At 42.9% G+C, this 17,556-nt stretch overlaps 1 protein-coding gene across 1 annotated transcript in view; it reads left to right on the top strand.

Annotated features, from left to right (window-relative positions):
• LOC146809179 (alpha-tectorin-like) overlaps nucleotides 1-17,556 on the top strand; it is a 934,770-nt gene that overhangs the window by 704,893 nt on the left and 212,321 nt on the right. The window contains exons 14-15 of the mRNA XM_085614840.1: nucleotides 1,520-1,785; nucleotides 14,402-14,521. Coding sequence (XP_085470966.1) covers nucleotides 1,520-1,785; nucleotides 14,402-14,521 — 386 coding nt within the window. The remainder of the gene's footprint in view (nucleotides 1-1,519; nucleotides 1,786-14,401; nucleotides 14,522-17,556) is intronic.

The following is a 17,556-nucleotide window of genomic DNA, read 5'->3' as shown; positions in this document are numbered from 1 at the left end:
AATGATGTGTTCCTAAATACACAGCTTGCTCTTGCATGTGGTTGAACCAATACAGCACAGATCCCATTGATACTTTACCTTGTACACCACATAAGCTGTGGCTCAATTGGTGGAATCACGTTGGTACCAGGGTCTAACACCTGCATAGAGTGACCTCTTTGTTAGCAGTTGGTAGTACAAAAATATTGCAATTAACACAAGGATTCTTCTCCCATAGGGTGCTAGTTGTTGATTTGAATTTCGCACATGTGTGTATGTGTGTGTATGTGAGTGCACCTGTGTGGGTATATGTGTGTGTGAGTGTGATAGAGAGACAAAACTGAATTCCCAAGAATACCAGCATTCAAATTCTTCCTAATATCTATAATGATAAGATCAATTCCACGGGTAGACCGTTAGTTTCTACTATTGGTAGTGTACTGAAGAATGCAATGGGATATGCTGATCATTTTCTTTCCCCACATACACCAGAACCATCATTGTTTGTGTAAGATAGCACCGATTGTATCAGTAAGATTCATGATTTACATTAGGAGCCAGGTTACACAATGATTAGGCTTCATGTAAAATCTCTATAGACAAGTATCAGTCTTAAAGATGATATAAAGGCATGTCTCATCCCTGATCTAAGAGATTTGTCATAATATTTGTTCCTCAATTTAGGGGTACTAGATTATGGAAATTCATTTTAATACTGACTGCTAAAAATAGAATCCCTGAAAATGGAAATTCTGTATTAGATAGTCTTCTGAATGTTGATGCCTCGTAATAATTACACCACTTCTACTACTTTTACCAATATTTTCAATAAGAAGAAGAAAAGAAATTTGCGAATGGTGATCCACTGTTACAAAAGTACGTTAATAATAGAGATCATTTATAATCTAGATACCTGACAAAAGATATCCACATTGATAGAAATTCCAGATTATGAATCCTTAGAGCGCCTCATGATTGGCCTATAGAACAACATGGATGCTTAATTTCAGAAATCTTCGTTTCTTGATAGCTACCATCCTTCACAGAAATGTTTTGCCTGTTTTTAAGGATTCCTTATGACACTAGGCGCTAACTTTATTTTGGTTAAGATCCACATGAAGGGCCTGATTCACCAAGGCAAATGTGCACATTTGTGTAAGCTGAATTAGTTTTTTTGTATTCACAAACCACATATTAATAGTAAGAATATGACTGTGGAGACTCAGCAGTCGAGGCGGAAAACTCCGCACATAAACAGATAAACCTTCAAGTGAAGAAACTGAAAGCGGAATCTAGATTTACTGCTTCTGACTTATTAGCCACTAAGCCTACTCCGTAACAAGATGTTTTCCAATAGGCTATAGCACTTCCAACTCACCCTGGAACAAGAGACATTTATTGAAAACATTTCACATTCTCAAACAACACATCCAATGTACAAATGTATTTTGACATAAAATGTTGCTGCTTAAGAGTAGCATTTTAAATAACATTTTCAAATATTTGTATGGGGTTTCAACTAATGTCAGTTTTCTTCTAGATGTAGAGATGAAGCCGCTCTGCTATCAGTGTGCCAGAGCCCCCAAGGTAGGGATAAGTCTTGTGATATCCTAACCAACCACTCCGGACCGTTTGCTGAGTGCCACTGGCATGAGGACCCAGCCCTGTTCTACACTTCATGTAAATATGACATTTGCCACCATGGAATGGAGGATGGAATGCTGTGTGAAGCTCTGGCATCCTACGAAGAGGTCTGCAAGCTTCATGGAGTGATGGTCCCACCATGGCGAGCCTTGGTTCAGTGCCGTAAGATGTTTCCTGTTGTGTTATAGTTTTTTTCTAGTTCTGCCCAATGAAAGGCCTGTCTGTTTTTACCCCAGTTATCTGTTTCTGCTTCTTCAAAGAAGTATCATGTATTATTTTTGATATGCATATATCGTTGAAATGTTTTGAACATTATCTGCTGAGATTAACACATTTTAAAATATGTGAACAGAATTTTCAAGATCAAAAAGTGGATCCAGGCATTTGTACCAATTCCATAAGGCGTATTTCTGTCTTACCTCATTCTATTGGCTGTTTTTTGTGCCAGACCACCTCCTATGTAGTCAATGCACTGCAATGAATTGCAATTAATGACAAAGTATTTTACATTTAAAAAGGACACTTAACAATCACACTGTAACATTTATTTGTTTATCTCACACATTTGATACCAGTGCACATATCAATATCAGCATCAGTTATAATTATAAGCACTGATACTACCACTAGTAATGATACCATCACTGTTACACCAATATCACCACTAATGCCACCACCACCAATACCAGTATCACTACCACAATTTCACCACTAGCATCATCAATACTCCACCAATTTCACATCCCCAACAATTTCACAAAACCCAATACCTCAACCACCTACAAATTACCACATTACCAATAACAACAATAATAATTTCCTCTACATAACACCACAACCAATGCCGCCAATATCACCACCAATAACACTAACACCAACCATACCAACAAAATCATTTAACCACTACCACCAATACTGCCACCAATGCCAATACCAATACCCTCACCACCAATTCCACACAACCATCAACACCAACACTAATGGTAACCCCACTACCACCATTATTACCAATAACAACATTATCACCATCACCAATACTGCCAACAGCAAAACTATACCACCACCAACATTACCACTGCCACCACCCCCAAACATTGGCAATGCCTGTTGATTTAGCTTTAGTGTGATATTGAAGGAAAATATATTTCTGCATCTCTGTGTTTGCATGCATCTTCACATTAAAGCTATATCTGTTGGTTCTGTTGAGAATATAAAAACACAGACTGCAGGTCTTCTATACAGCCTCAGACTTAACTGCACAATAATTAGCCAGTACCTGCCACTAATTCAATACTGTTTTTGTGAGTATACCATAGACAAAATATGTTATAACAGTTGAGGTATAACATCTTTATGCCTACTGCAAGAGCCATCAGACAGTTAGGATAGTCCACAGATTTACAATGGCTTTTTAAACAATAAAAGGAACAAGTAGGTTTTCACCTCTTTCTTTACAGGCAAAAAGCTCAGGAATCTCTCTGCATGTCACCACACATTGTGAACTACAATGAATTGATTTCCACAGTGTTTAATTTTAACTACTCAAAATACATTTTGCAACCAATTACTTACTTTATAGAGGAATTTTAATTTTTTTGTTGCAGATGAATATGTTACTTCACTACTGCAATACTCTTTCTGGTAGAGACTCTATCTAGCTGCAGATTCCTTCACCTTTTGTAGAAATTAGGTGTGGGGCCTATGTAGGCGCCATTCCCACGTGCTGATGGCAGTTGCTTTCAGGACTGCCTGTTCCCCCAGACTCAGAGCCTCAAAAGCAATGTGGTGTGATCACTGTGCACATTTATAGACTTGGGATCTTATTAAAGGATATAGGCCAACCACAGAATGATGAGGATGGGCGGGTCAGTGAGGAATTTGCAGCTAGATACAGTCTCTACCAGAATGGGCCTTACTGGAGGTAAGTAACGTGTTCTTCTGACCAAGTCCTCTTGCCGCAGATTCATCACCTTTTGAATAGATACCAAAGTATTACCTATTTGGAGGTGAGTCTCTGAATGGATTCAAATTAGAAAGTCCTGCAGGTCAGAGCATGCAAAATGCCCCCACATAGTGAATCTGACTTTCCAGACAATAGTGCATCATAAATGTACTGAGGTACACCCATGTAGCAGATGTCTAGGACAGGAACTCTGTGTGTGAACGGAGTAGCTTTAGCCCTGGTAGAATTAGCGCACAGTCCTTGGAGGCTGCTTTTTAACCAGTGCATAAGGATATTGATGCGGAGCACAGTCCAGAGGAAGATGGCTGTCTTTTGCACAACCTTACCTTTTTTCACTCCAGAAAACCCCACAAAGGACTGATTGTCCACCCATTGTTCTTTGGTACGATCGATGTAAAAGCTCAGGGTTCTTTTGAGGTCCAAGAGATAGAGTCTCTTGACCTCCTTATAGTGTAGAGGAGGAGCATAGAACGCCCACAAGGTGATGTTCTGACTGACATGCAAGAGGCCCCTGTCAAAAAACTGTTTATCTGGGGAAAAAGGTAGTGTATTGTGGCACTGTATTGTGGCAAAGAACATGGTGCTGACTCACATGCTGCACCAATGTAATGGTTATGAGCAACACTGTTTTGAGGGTGAAGAGCTGCAAGGAACAGCTTGAGTTCCACTCTTGCATGACAAAGAGATAGGAAGGAAACACATGTTGTAACCCTTTTAAGACGCATAACAACAGGAGACTTAAAAATGACGGCTTGTCTGGCAACCGTAAGAAGGATGGAAGTGCTGAAAGGTGCCCCTTAGCAGTACCCAGAGCAAAGCCTTGCCGGGCAAGGGATAAACCAAACAGTAGAATATCAGATAACCAAGCCTGAATAACATCAATCTGGCCTCATCACCCAGTCAAGCAGGCACGGGGGTCCCTCAGGGTTCCTCCCTTAGCCCCCTCCTGTTTAACATCTATCTCACTCCTCTGGTTTATCTAGCGGAGGGGTTGGGGGCTAAGGTCATTGCTTATGTCGATGACACTCAATTTCTGTTCACTTGGGATAAGCAGGGGTCCTCGGTGGCCCTTGTGCAGAGATGCCTCTCCTCGGTTTTTGCGTGGATGGCTTCGGCTCATCTAAAATGCAATGAGGACAAATCTGAGGTTCTGATGTTCGGCAGTTTCCCCTCAGGGTTTAGAGAGTCAATTTGTCCTTCCGAGTTTCCACCACCTGCTTCTAACAGCCAGACCGTGAAGAATCTGGGAGTCTATTTCGATTGTAATCTCTCTTTCTCCAGTCAGGTCAAGCGTCTGTCAGGTTGCTGTTTTGGCCTTCTCAGAGCTCTGAGATGATTTCTGCTGCTTCTCCCTCAAGCGGCTAGGGAATCGGTGGTTCGGGCGCTTATTTTGTCCCGTTTGGACTACGCAAATGCCCTCTATGCTGGGATCCCAGCATATGCTCTCAACAAGCTTCAATTTACCCAGAATGTGGCTGTTCGCTTGCTGGGTGGGCTGGGTCCTAGGCAGAACGTTCATGGCTATCGTCGCTCCCTTCATTGGCTGCCGGTTAAGGCTCGAGTGGCCTTCAAATCCCTCATTATAGCCCATCGTGCTCTGCATGGGCAAGGTCCCGGTTACCTACAGAAACGCTTCTCGTTTTACATGCCGGGCCGATCCTTGAGGTCCTCTTCTCTTAGGCTAATGAAGATTCCTGGTTTTCAGCGTCACCGGTTAGGTGGCGCCTCTCTGGTCGTGGCTGCTGGCCGCGCTTGGAATGCGCTCCCCCATTCATTACGTTCTGTTGAAGATCTGGAGGCCTTTAAAAAACCTTTAAAAATGCACCTCTTTTCTTAAACTCGACTTTTAATTTGGTTCTCCCTTGACCGCGCCGGGACACTCTTTGAGTGTCTGCGCGCGTAATAAATGTACTTAACATAACATAACATGTACCACACCAAATCACAAATTTGTCCCAGCAACAGGCATATACAGGTTGTTATGAAGGACGCCTGGCTGCCAAGATATCAACCACTTTCTGAGGAAGGTCGTTCAGCTATCACAATTCAATTTCTATGCAAGAAGGTGGAGATTGCAAAGGCCCAGGTGCAGAACCATGTCCTGTTGTTGAGACACAAGTTCCTCCCAGAGGGGTACCCGGATCGTAAGACTGATGCTCAAGTCCAGTAGTTCTGGTAACATACTCTCCATACCCAGTCGTGGCCCAACAGGATGACTTGGGCCCAATCGGTTTAGGTCTCCTTGAGAATTTGGGCCAGGCGTGGTATCGGCCAGGGATTGTATTCTTGTGGCAGAACGCATCTACAAGTGGGAGACATCTTGGAAATTCCAATGCGGAAAAGTACTAAGACTGCAAATCTTTGGTGGTGCAGAATAACTAGAGGCAAGGTCTCCCCATTTGTGGAAGAAAACTTGTGCCACCTCCGTGTGTAAATGCCAGTCGTGATATGCAAGGCGCTGCCTGCCCTGGCATTCAATGATCCTGCCGGGTGGTTCACTACCAAGAATATCACTTAGTGGTCCAGCCATTTCCAGGGGTGCAAGACCCCTGGCAACAACCCCGCTCTGTTTGTAGCAGTTGTACATGGTGGTGGTGTTGTCAGTGACCACCTCTACCATCCTCCTTTTGATAGATGGAAGAAGGCTTACAACACTAAGTGAAGACAGATGCGTGAGCCCAGTAGTTCTGCATACCATACTCTCCATGCCCAGTCATGGTTCACCAGGATGACTTGGGCCCAATCGGTTTTTATCTTCTTGAGAATTTTGGCCAGGCATGGTATCGACCAGGGAATGTATACTTGTGGCAGCACACATCTACAAGTGGGAGACATCTTGGAAACTCCAATGCGTAAAGTACTGACATTGCACATTTTCGGTGATGCTGAATAAATAGAGACAAGGTCTCCCAATTTGTGGAAGAGACCTTGTGCCACCTCTGTGTGTAACTGCCAGTCGTGATATGCATGGTGCTCTCTGCCCTGGCATTCAATGATCCTGCCAGGTGGTTCGCTACCAAGAAGATCCCTTAGTGGTCCAGACATTTCCAGGGGGTGCAAGGCCGCTGGCATAGAGTCTGTGACCCCACCCGCCATATTTATAGGAGTTGTACATGGCAGTAGTGTTGTCTGTGATTACCTCTACCAACCTCCCCTTGATAGATGGAAGGAAGGCTTGCAACACCAAGCAGGTGGCCCTCATCTCCAGAAGGATGATATGGAGTGGGGACTCTCCTGGCGACCACAGACCTCTGATCTCCATCTCCCCCATATGGTCGCACCAACTCGGAAGTGATGCATCAATCACCACTGTCAGCTCTCAGTTCTGGGTGGGGAAGGGAGAGGGGTTCTGCTGAAGACCCAATCCATGTCCTGTAAGCCCCACTGTAGATCTAGTGCAGTGTACTATGTAATGTGAACGTGGTTGGAGACATCGCGTTAACGTTGGGCCATTTGAGACTTCAGATCCCAATGCAGAGACTGCCTATGCCACCTGGTGTGTTCGAGTCCATCAGCCCCAGAGTTGACCTCACTGAAATCCAGGACCGAGGTTGAAAGATTGGGATCATGGACCAAATGACCTGGACTTTCTTTCGTGAGAAAAAGGCTCAAAACCGAACAACATCCAGAATGGCTCTGATAAAGAGGACCATCTGAGAAGGAGTGAGGTGTGAATTCAGGATGTTGATACTGAATACCAAAAATAACAGGAGGTTCGCCGTAGTCTGGAGGTGGTTGACTGCCTGGAGCAAGCCTGCCTTCAAAAGCCAATCGTCGAGGTAGATGAATATTGGCACCCTTGACCTTTGAAGGTGTGCTGCCACCACCACATTTTTGAACACCCGTGGAGCTCTGGTGAGACCAAAGGGGAGCACAGAGAACTGAAAATACTTATGTCCCCCCCACCAACCACTGGTAGTGCCAATAGGCCTGCAGGACGGGTATATGGAATTAGGCGTCCTGCAAGTCCAAAGCCACCATTCAGTCTCCAGTGCCAAGGGCAGCAAGACCAGGTCTAGAATGAGCATTTTGAATTTCTGCTTCTGGAGTAAGGTATTGAGAGAGGTCTAACCAGCAGTGGTTTCTGTGCGGGAGTGTTGGTGCTTAGAAAGCAATGTGCAATGCTAAATCTGCATTTAAAAAAGCTTGTATGCTCATATACAATTAGTAACTTGAAAGGGGGCCTTCAAGTTCTCTACAACACTGTCTGCCACTCCCCTAATGTGTCAGTGTCATGGCATGCTGCTTTTCCATAAACTTGCAATTTGCTTCTCTGGTGGGTAGGCCCAAAGTCTAGAGAGCATTTGCCGGGCTGAAAATCTCGCAGCTCTGAGGTCTCCAAGGTCATCAGCTGAGCAAAGTCCTAGCATTAAGGGCCAGTCTCCACCCACTGATGATGTGGGGGTAAAGTTAGTCCTGAGCATTTCAGACTCAAGCTCTGTACTTCTAAGCCTCCACGACAATCAGGGAGTGGAGAGAGCATTGTCACCACACCTTATCCAACTCATCACAGGGTGTGAAAGGGTGTGCAAAGATACACTGCGCAGACCCAACTTAAGGTGTCTGCTCCCAACATGAATTACTTAATCCTGAATGCCATTTTAGCTCCGGCGTCCACGTGTGTCTGTTTAGAGACAAATACATGATTTATTTACAAGTGGGGGAGTAAAGGAGAGTGAGCCTGAGACATTGAGGTCATAATGAAATTGCGTCGCTTAATGGCTTCATTAACATAAATAATTGGCCTAGGATTCTCCATAAATAGAACAATTTATTGCATGCAGCGTGCAAGGTAGGAGTTAAAATGAGAGGTGGGAGACAGCGTACATAGATAGTCGATATGATGTAACAAAAATGCCAGCTGGGCCTGTCTGCCTCTTTGACTGAACTGTTGGGAATATATTTACGGCAGTAGTTAGGCCTACACCAGCTGAAGTTAGCAATAAATGTTATTGCAAATGCCTAGGTTGGTTTCTGAGAGGACTTCACTCTACACGACAGAAGGTATGCGTATGCATCACATGTAAGGCGACTCCACTCAAACACTCCTAAATATATATCTCATGTATTCAGTTTCAGCACAATTTAATGTAATCTCTTTGTCAATAGTAATTTTTTTCTGCTCTCCAGTAAATGTATTGTTAACCCCGCATGAGAATGTAAATTGCATATTTCACAGCGGTGTGTTGCTATTGCTACCCTGTTATAAAGCACTCTGTCATTCTTTACCTTGCTTCTACACATGCTACATCAATTTTTGTTAAATAAGATAAGCAAAGGAAATTGTGACTACCCTCCTGGTGCGCCCATCTAATAAGCCTCCCCCTCCCCCTCTGGACCAACCCAGCTCCACCACTCATAAACCTCACTAGCCACCACAGGGGCTAACAGAGGACAAAGGCCTCCGTCCTTCTTAGGCACAAGAAAGCACATAGAGGGAAATACAACCACATCCTAATTTGGGCGCCGGCACCCTCTCAACAGCTGCTTTGGACAAAAGGGCTTGCACATTCTACCACTTCCTCCATCAGTTGCTGGTCAGATGGTGGAAGGAGAGACAGAGAAGAGAGGAATGGTAAGGCATACCCCTTTGTATGATTGGCAGGACCCACCTGTCTGATGTTTTGGGTTGCCAGGAGGGGAAGAGATTTTGTATCCTACCTCGCACTGAATTGATGTACTTCCCTAAAGGCATGCTAAAGGTATTTGGCAGGTGGAGATGCAGGGGAGCAGTGGACTGGGAGGACTGTTGACCTTGACTGGAGGAGCTTTTGCCACCACAGCTTCGACTGAGAAACTGTTGAGTTCCTTGCTGAGGCTGGACTGGCTGGTGGTATAGTACAACTCTGCGACATCTGGGAAGGGAGTGGTAAGGGTGGTGTGGCTTGTGAGGTAGGGCGCATAAGCCCAGAGAGCATGCAGTAGCTTTAAGTGGAATCAGCCATGTCCCCAAACAGGCGAGCCCCGTCAAAGCACATGCACAGAAGAGAAGACTGGAAATCACCTGAGGACTGGACATCGCCTGAGAATTCAATTGATCGCAGCCATGCATGGCGGCAAATGGCTGCACTAGGGCCAATGCAGCCCACTGGAATCAGTGGTGCACAAGCCACAACAAATTGTGAACTTGGCATACCACAACCATCTTGGGCGGTTTGGGCAAGGACAGGACGAAGGCCTTCAGGGACACAAGGGAGTACTGGAGCCACTGATGCCCAAAGTGTGTGGGAATAGCAACCCAGGAGGCAGCTGGCAATTACTGAATGACAATATAGGCTGGTGGAAGAAAAAACTTGCTTCCTGAATATCTCCACCCATTTGGCCTCCCTATCGGGGGGAGTAGCCAGAAATGTATTGGGGTTGCATCTGCTTGTAGATGCCTGCATCACTAACCTTTCAGGGGATGGGTGCTGATAGAGGAACACAGGGTCTCCCAGGGGAGGATGATGTTGCCTCGCTATTTGTCTAGTGACTCAGGGACAAGAACGAGGTTTGCCCCCAACAATGTATGCGTTACTACCTCATTAAACGGCAAAAGGGACTCAGAGGACATCAGCCCCAGCTGGAGGACTTTGGTTAATACATTAGTCCTGAACTCCACGGTGGGGAGCTGGAAATCAAGGATTATGGCCCCCCTACACATTACCATGTCATAGGAAGAGAATTCCTCGGTGACTGGGTCTGGAGGTCAGTACTCTTATCTAAAAGGCTAAAAAAGAAGGAAAATGTATTCTGTTGAGAAAGAGCAGTCCAAAGGAAGATTATCAACTTATTCTCAACTTATGAGCAGTAAATAAAAATGCAAAGAAAGAGATTGTGGGAATATTGGCACTTCAGCATAGTTTGTACATGCTGTACCACCAGAGTTTTGCTTTAATTGTCTTTGATGGCTATAGAATTCTGTGTGCTTTATCCCTGCTAACCAGCAGTAAAATGCCCTTGCTCCTGCTTTCAAATGATAAAATTGGTATACTTCATATTGCATATTTTGTTTGCCTATGAATCCTTGGTATGTGGTACATGGTGTGCCCACGACGTGTAAGTTAAATGTCACCAATGGCCTGCAGCACCTATTACGCCATCCATTTCAGAGGCTTCAGGCACAGGCTGCCTGGTCCATAGGACAGCACTAAGATGAAATATTAAATGTAATAATGTTATATCTGGGTAGGAAACTGCTACACATTTCATTCTTGGAGGCTTTAGAATATTTATTAAAAGCCCAATTCACTAGTAAAGTAAAAATGCTTCATAAATATTATGGATGGAAAAGGTTATTTTAGAAAGTTACATTTTCCCTGTCTAAAGCCTAAAGTGCTTAGCTTTGAATGAGGTGCAAAAACTACTCCCAGAGCAGACGACAAAGGCTTGGGCGTGGGGAGTTGTTTCTGTTTCTCTGCCATGATGACCATTTGGGCAGTGCCCTGGAACGTAATTACCTTCAAAGGAAGCCAACCCTGTCAAGGCAAATGTTAGGTCACAAGTGGTCAGGCCTCGTCCATGTTCCCCTAGCCAAGCAGACTCCAATCACAGTGGATGGCAAGCTGCCCCCAGAACTGTTTTAGATTTAACACACAGGAGGAGTTGCTCATTTCCCTAGCTACATCTCTGGGGTCGGCACACAGGCTTTACAAAAAGGGTTTCACCCTCTTGGATTTAGGCAGAGGGACATTGTGGGATTGGTTGATGTAGGACACATGGTACATGCTGTATAGTTGGGCTGGCTACCTGGGAACTTCTACCTCATTGATTAGAGAGGGGACACGAGTCACCCATACCCACAAGCTGGTGCCAAGCATAAGTGTTGCATCTCTAGTACCCTCCTCAGAACACTTCTGGACCTGTGGAAGACCAGAAGAGGGTTGAACCTGCTGTCTGGGTCCTGAGAAAGACCTGAGGGACTGGACCTACACTCCTTCTTGTACCTAGGACAAATAAGTGGACACCAAGAGCCATAGGTCTGCCCTCCAGTTGAGGCTACAGGGACATAACAAGCTAGAAGAGGCCGTTCCTGCGACTGCCTAGCTGACTGGCCCTGCCCTGGACCATGCTGGGAGCTTCTGCTGGAGTGAGTTTTGACCTGCAAGTGCTGCTCTTGGGATCCTGGGTCCCTGGGCTGTGTCAAAGTGCACTCCTACTAACATCCTGGCAACTGGAAACATTTTAGCTTCACAGAAAGTATTTAGTCCCATGGAACCCTCTTCGGCTAAATCCTGCAGCCTTGCCACACTGGAGGTATCTGAGCACCAAAAAAGTGATTGAAATCTTCACCCGGTTGGGGACGTTCCCTAGGCATGAATTTAAAAGTTCTCCCACAAGAAACTTTTCTGGAAAAAGTCAACACCTTCACCAGGACTTCATTCACCGGCTATCCAACACTGCAGAGACCTCTTTAGCCATAACCTGCTGACTTGCCCTGCTTAAGATTTTTGACTTCCATTTCAGATAATAAGTCCAATGTTCCCATTATTAGATTTTTGTTGTTTTGATGTCATTTTATTTATTAAAATTCACTCTGTTTGTAAATGGAATTGGGATTTTTCTTGTGTTGTGTTTGAATTTATTAGTTTCAGCACCACATAAATACTTTACAAATTGCCCCTACGTTAACCCTGTCTGCTTTGTGCCACCAAGCGTTTGAGCTCTGCTTAATTTAGTGATTTTAGTGGTTCACCCTGACAAGGATTGTGGTTGTTTATGGTAGGTCATCAACACCCTAAACTAATATTATCTATTTCTTACCATAAGGGATATTTGCTGTGTGGCACAGACCTGCAGAACATCATTTTAACATGTCTCATACAGACGAATGACAATTTCTGAGATTTCTGGTGCCACTGTACACTAATAAGTATAGAGTTCTTCCCTTTGGCCCCAAGTCTGCTCAAAGCACATGGCCATATTCACTGCATATCTAGGGAATATGTTGATTTGTGTATTCCTACTTGGCAGTTGCCTTACAAAAGCAGCTACCTCTAATAAGCACAGGGCCTTTCAATGTGCATTTCCTATACTTCAGTTCGTTGGAGTCAGAGTGAATCACTCCAAGTCTACTGCAGTCTGAATCCAGTCCATCAGTTACCAGGGAAACATAATAGATACACAGGTATCAAGAGTGTTTACTGTAGAGTAGAGATTGTGCTCTATCTGGCTAAAGAGTCACGATCTTATAATAATGAAACATCCGATGGTCCATCAAATCTCATTACTTCAAGGTTCAATGGCATCCTGCATATTTGGAGACTTTGCTGTGCCTGGAACTATATCCAGACAAGGTCTTTTAGGACCCGGCTCCTGCACCTGAGGGTCCCATCTTGCACCTATCCTGGCCACTCGTCTTCTCTCTCTATCACTTTCTCGATCAATATCTCTTTCTCTTTCTCTCTCTCTCTCTGTCTCTCTCTGTCTTTCATACCTATTGCCTTATGCCTTTTTCCTCCGGTTTTACCTATGGTTATCTGTCTTTTTTTCTATGTTTGTTGCTTCTTGAGTGTGCCACTTTCTGCCCATTGTTCTCTGCTTCCCAACTCTGTTTTTGCTTCTTCTTTGTACACCATGCAGAGCCATGAATATAGAGGCGCAGACAATCTGCACATGTTAGATTGCCAGGATTTGCACATCACAGCAGCTCCTCTTATTGGTGTCTGGATTTCAGAAGCAAACTCTCTATGTAGGGTATATCAAGAGAATGCTGAATGGGTTCTAAATGACACAGTGCATAAACAACTTTTGAGGATGAGGTTTTCACCCACATAAATCTATTCACAAACACATAAAACAAAAAATGTGGCCAAATTACCCATCAAGGTTTTGGATTCTAGGCGCTCTAGAGTATGTCCTTTTAATGAGTTAGTGAAGGAAGTGTGTGTACGCATTTCTTCCATTGACCCTGATTTCAACTGTGATCAACAAGCTCATAAGAGACAAAGTGAGGATGATCTTGATTGCTCTGGAGTGGCCTTGTCAATGGTGGTTCGCCAACTACTGCATTTAGCAAATAAATATCAATCAATCAATCATATAACTTGTAAAGCGCACTACATATCCGGGCGGGTTTCAAGGCGCTGGGGGAGGGGGGAGCTGTTACTGGTCGAAGAGCCATGTCTTGAGTTGTCTCCTGAAGGTCATTTTAAATGTTGCTCTGGGATCCCAGGCATGGGCAGAATAGTTCAGTGTTTATGACTATAAATAAAGATTCCCAATGGAGAACGCATGATAATAACAGCACTTTAAAGAAACTTTAGTAGCACAATGTGAATCATGAACTGAAGCACAACATCAAAACTATTTTGTATCCCTTAATCTGTGTTCTTTTCAGTCTGAAATGGAGGGTTAAACTCTCCAGTCATGTCTGTTGAAGAGTAGATTGTACAAAATGCTCCTCACACCATCAAATTGCAATTTAGATTTTTTAAAGGTTTGTGAAAACTTAAGGACCATCTTTCCCTGCTCCTTTAGGTAAAATGCCAGCATATTACCTTCAACTTTATCTCCCCTAATCTCAGTGGGGTGGCGGGAGAATAAAGACCATGACGGGAGGGTATTTATCCTTCATGATTCTTCCAGCCTTTGCCTTTGTCTGTGGGGTGTGAATTATACAGGTAACTCAAGATTTGAGACATTCACCCCATCCTTAGCTTCTCTTTAGAGGAATCAGATGATTTCAAAGATATACTCAAAAGAGTAGGTATATTGTGTATGTTTGAGACAGTGCCTGGTACTCCAAACTATTCTTAGTTTCGGATGCCCATAAGTAATTGTAATTAACTTTCAATGCACTTTAATTTGTTAAAATAAACTTGTACATATCCACAGCAGAGGAGGATCCGTGTGAGCAGTTGATGTGTACAGCCTCAGAATGGTGCGGCGAGCGCAACGGGGAATTCGGGTGCTTCTGCTATGATGATTATGATGACCATCAGAAGGCCAACTATGGTAAAATGAAATTATTTTTGGTTAGAATTGCAATGTATACATGTAATTGTTACATGAACCATCACCAGCCTACCTGGTGCAAGTGAAATAGCGATTTTCCAAATTTAATGACAAGAGAATCTGAATTTCAATAAAACACGGAGGCTACCATTATGCATTATTCCTTTAATGCTGCTCCACAAAGCACTTGAAAGTATTATACATCACAAAGAAAATATTCCAGAATAGAATATTCAGCACACATAAAAGTCCATGCAGTGAGTATTCTGCCTCTTTTAAATGCTGAATGTAACTTTCATCAAAACCGAAAGAAGGAACGAATCCCCTTGAATTAAGAAAACAAATCCTCTTGAACATGAAAATGATTGATAAGGATCTCTCCGTAAATGTAGGAAACTATTAGGTAATTTCTAGAATAAAAAGCAAAATATTAGAGTTCCAGAAAAAAGTATTACTGGTCATAAATAAACAAGGCTCATACAAATTTTCATAAGCTTATTACAATGTACTCAAAATGCAAACAATTATAATCTTTATCAAATATGTCATTAACATTTTCAAGTACTACGAATTCCTTTGCCACAATTTTATTAATTATACTGTATTTATTTATTTATGTATTTATTTTTAAAACCTGTAAATAGGGCAGGGAGGGTGGGATCATGTTAGCCTTTGTGTCTTTAATGAAATTCAGATTCTTATGTCATTAAGTTTCGAGAATCACTATTTCATTACAAGATTGGATGCCACCATTATGCATGTTGGTAGCCCCTAAACATTACTTCAGACATATTTTCAATTAGCTTACAATAATGGCATGCAAAGATGGAGGTATTGGACCAATGAGACGCCTTCATAATATACTTCAATTTGCCACCCTTAAAAAAACACTGGCTAGCCATTGCCCCCCTCATAGAATGAGCCTGAAGTTTCTGTAAATCTACACCATCCTGTTGCATAATGCATTTTACCCACCTTGCAATTGTAGCTGTGGTAACTGCTTTGAAAGGGTTAACAAAATAAAACAGAAGCTGATCAGACCCATCCAGTCTGAATTTACTCATTCTGGAGTCATACTCCTTCATGCAATTCACAACACAGAGCTTTTTACAGGAATCAAAAGCAGGATAGAATATAGAAACAAACATAGTCCTTGTTCTTATGTTTATCTCAAAGGTAACACCGAAGGCATCATAAATCCTTTTACTGACCTCCAAGGCCTTAACATCTGATAATTGCAATTCTCCTATTAACATGACCAGAGAATCTGGATTTCATTAAAGACACGGAGGCTAACATTATGCATAATCTTTTAATGCAGTCACAAGCAGCCGCACTACATTATAAATAAAACAGTTCTAGAATGGAATGAACAGATGGTATGAAAGGCATGTGCACCAAACAGACAGCCTCTTTTAAATGTGGACAAATAATGAAAGTTCCAAAAGGTCCAGTATCAACTTGTTCTTGAGAATGAAGAATCCAAAGAATCCAGAAGGGAGTAACGAAGAGAGGAGAGGATGAATCAAGGATGATGAGAAGAATCCCTTAAAAGGAACTGTCTGAAAGGAAAGAAGAACACGTTAAGAACTGGAGATAGCAGAGCACAGAAAAAAATCAGAGCATGTAGAAAAAAGCAGTAATCAAATAAAGCATTCGATAATAATCGGAGCATGTTAGAATAAAGCAATAATCAATAAAGCATTTGATAAAACATCCAATAATAAATTATGGAAAAAGAAAACCGCCCAAGGGAGGGACAGGTGGGATAATGTTAGCCTCCATGTCCATGAAATCCAGATTCTCTGGTCATGTTAATAGGAGAATCGCAATTTCATTACAAGACCGGAGGCTACATTATGCATGTTGGTAGCCATGTAGGACAACATCAGACATGTGCTCAATAGGTTTGCAGTAATGTCGAGAAAATGTGGATGCGTTGGACCAGTCCGCTCCAACTTACCACCAGACCAGAAGGACTTATTGGCCATAGCACCTCTGATAGAATGGGTTTGGAATTTAGATAAATCAATGCCAGCTAGGCTCATAGCGGACTCCATCCATCTGGCAATGGAGGAAGAGGAAATGGGTTTGAATGGTTTGACAAAAGAAATAAGCAGTTGATTAGCGTTATGAGGGCGAATATCATTCATTCTACTGTCGTATTCCTTTATACAGTCTACAACACAAAGTTTTTTACACATGCCGAAACGAGGATAAAAAATAGAATCTGACATAGTTTTCGTTCTTCTAAAGATTCCAAATTTAATACCAAACATATCATAAGATCTATAAGCTATATCAAGACATTTAATATCAGAAACTCTACGGCAGGAAATTAAACACAAGAGAGTTGCAAGTTTAATAGAAAGTCATTTCCTATTAAGAAAACAATTATCAGGCCAAGTTGAAAAAAGATCTAAAATAGCCTTCATGTACCACATGGATTGATAGTTAGCTCTAGGATGCCTCTTCAGCCTAATACTCTTCATGACTCTACAAACAATAAAAATGTTACCTACCGTCTTACCATTGATAAGAGAATGGCAAACAGAGAAAGCAGATCTATAACAATTAATAGATCTATAGGAAAGACCCAAATTGAATTGTTCGACAAGAAAATTAACTACGTGTACAATAGGGGCCTCCACAGGATCCAAGTCCCTCTCCAGGCACCAACGAAACCATTTTCTCCAAATGTTGTTGTACCTATAATGCGTTCCTGGGGCCCAAGATTCTCCGAGGAGAGTCGCAGCTGACGTCGAAAGGCCAGAGAGCTCATTGGATTTCCTGACACCTTCCAGGCAAGAAGGTTCAAATTCCCTGAAAGAATTAGGTAGTGATCTTCTCCGTCTGCGTTTGTAACCAGACCCTTGACCGCAGGAATGAGGAAAGGAATGCTGCAGGCCAATTCCAGAGTTGTTGGGAACCAGGCCTGTGAAGGCCAAAGGAGGGTTATCAGGACTAGGAAACATTGGTCTTGTCTGACCTTCTGAAGAACCCTCTGAATCATTACAAAGGGGGGAAAGGCGTAA

This window comes from Triturus cristatus, chromosome 7, assembly GCF_964204655.1.
Source record: "Triturus cristatus chromosome 7, aTriCri1.1, whole genome shotgun sequence".
NCBI lineage: Eukaryota > Metazoa > Chordata > Amphibia > Caudata > Salamandridae > Triturus > Triturus cristatus.
Note: the sequence above shows the minus strand (reverse complement) of the source record. Positions and strands in the feature narration are given on the sequence as shown.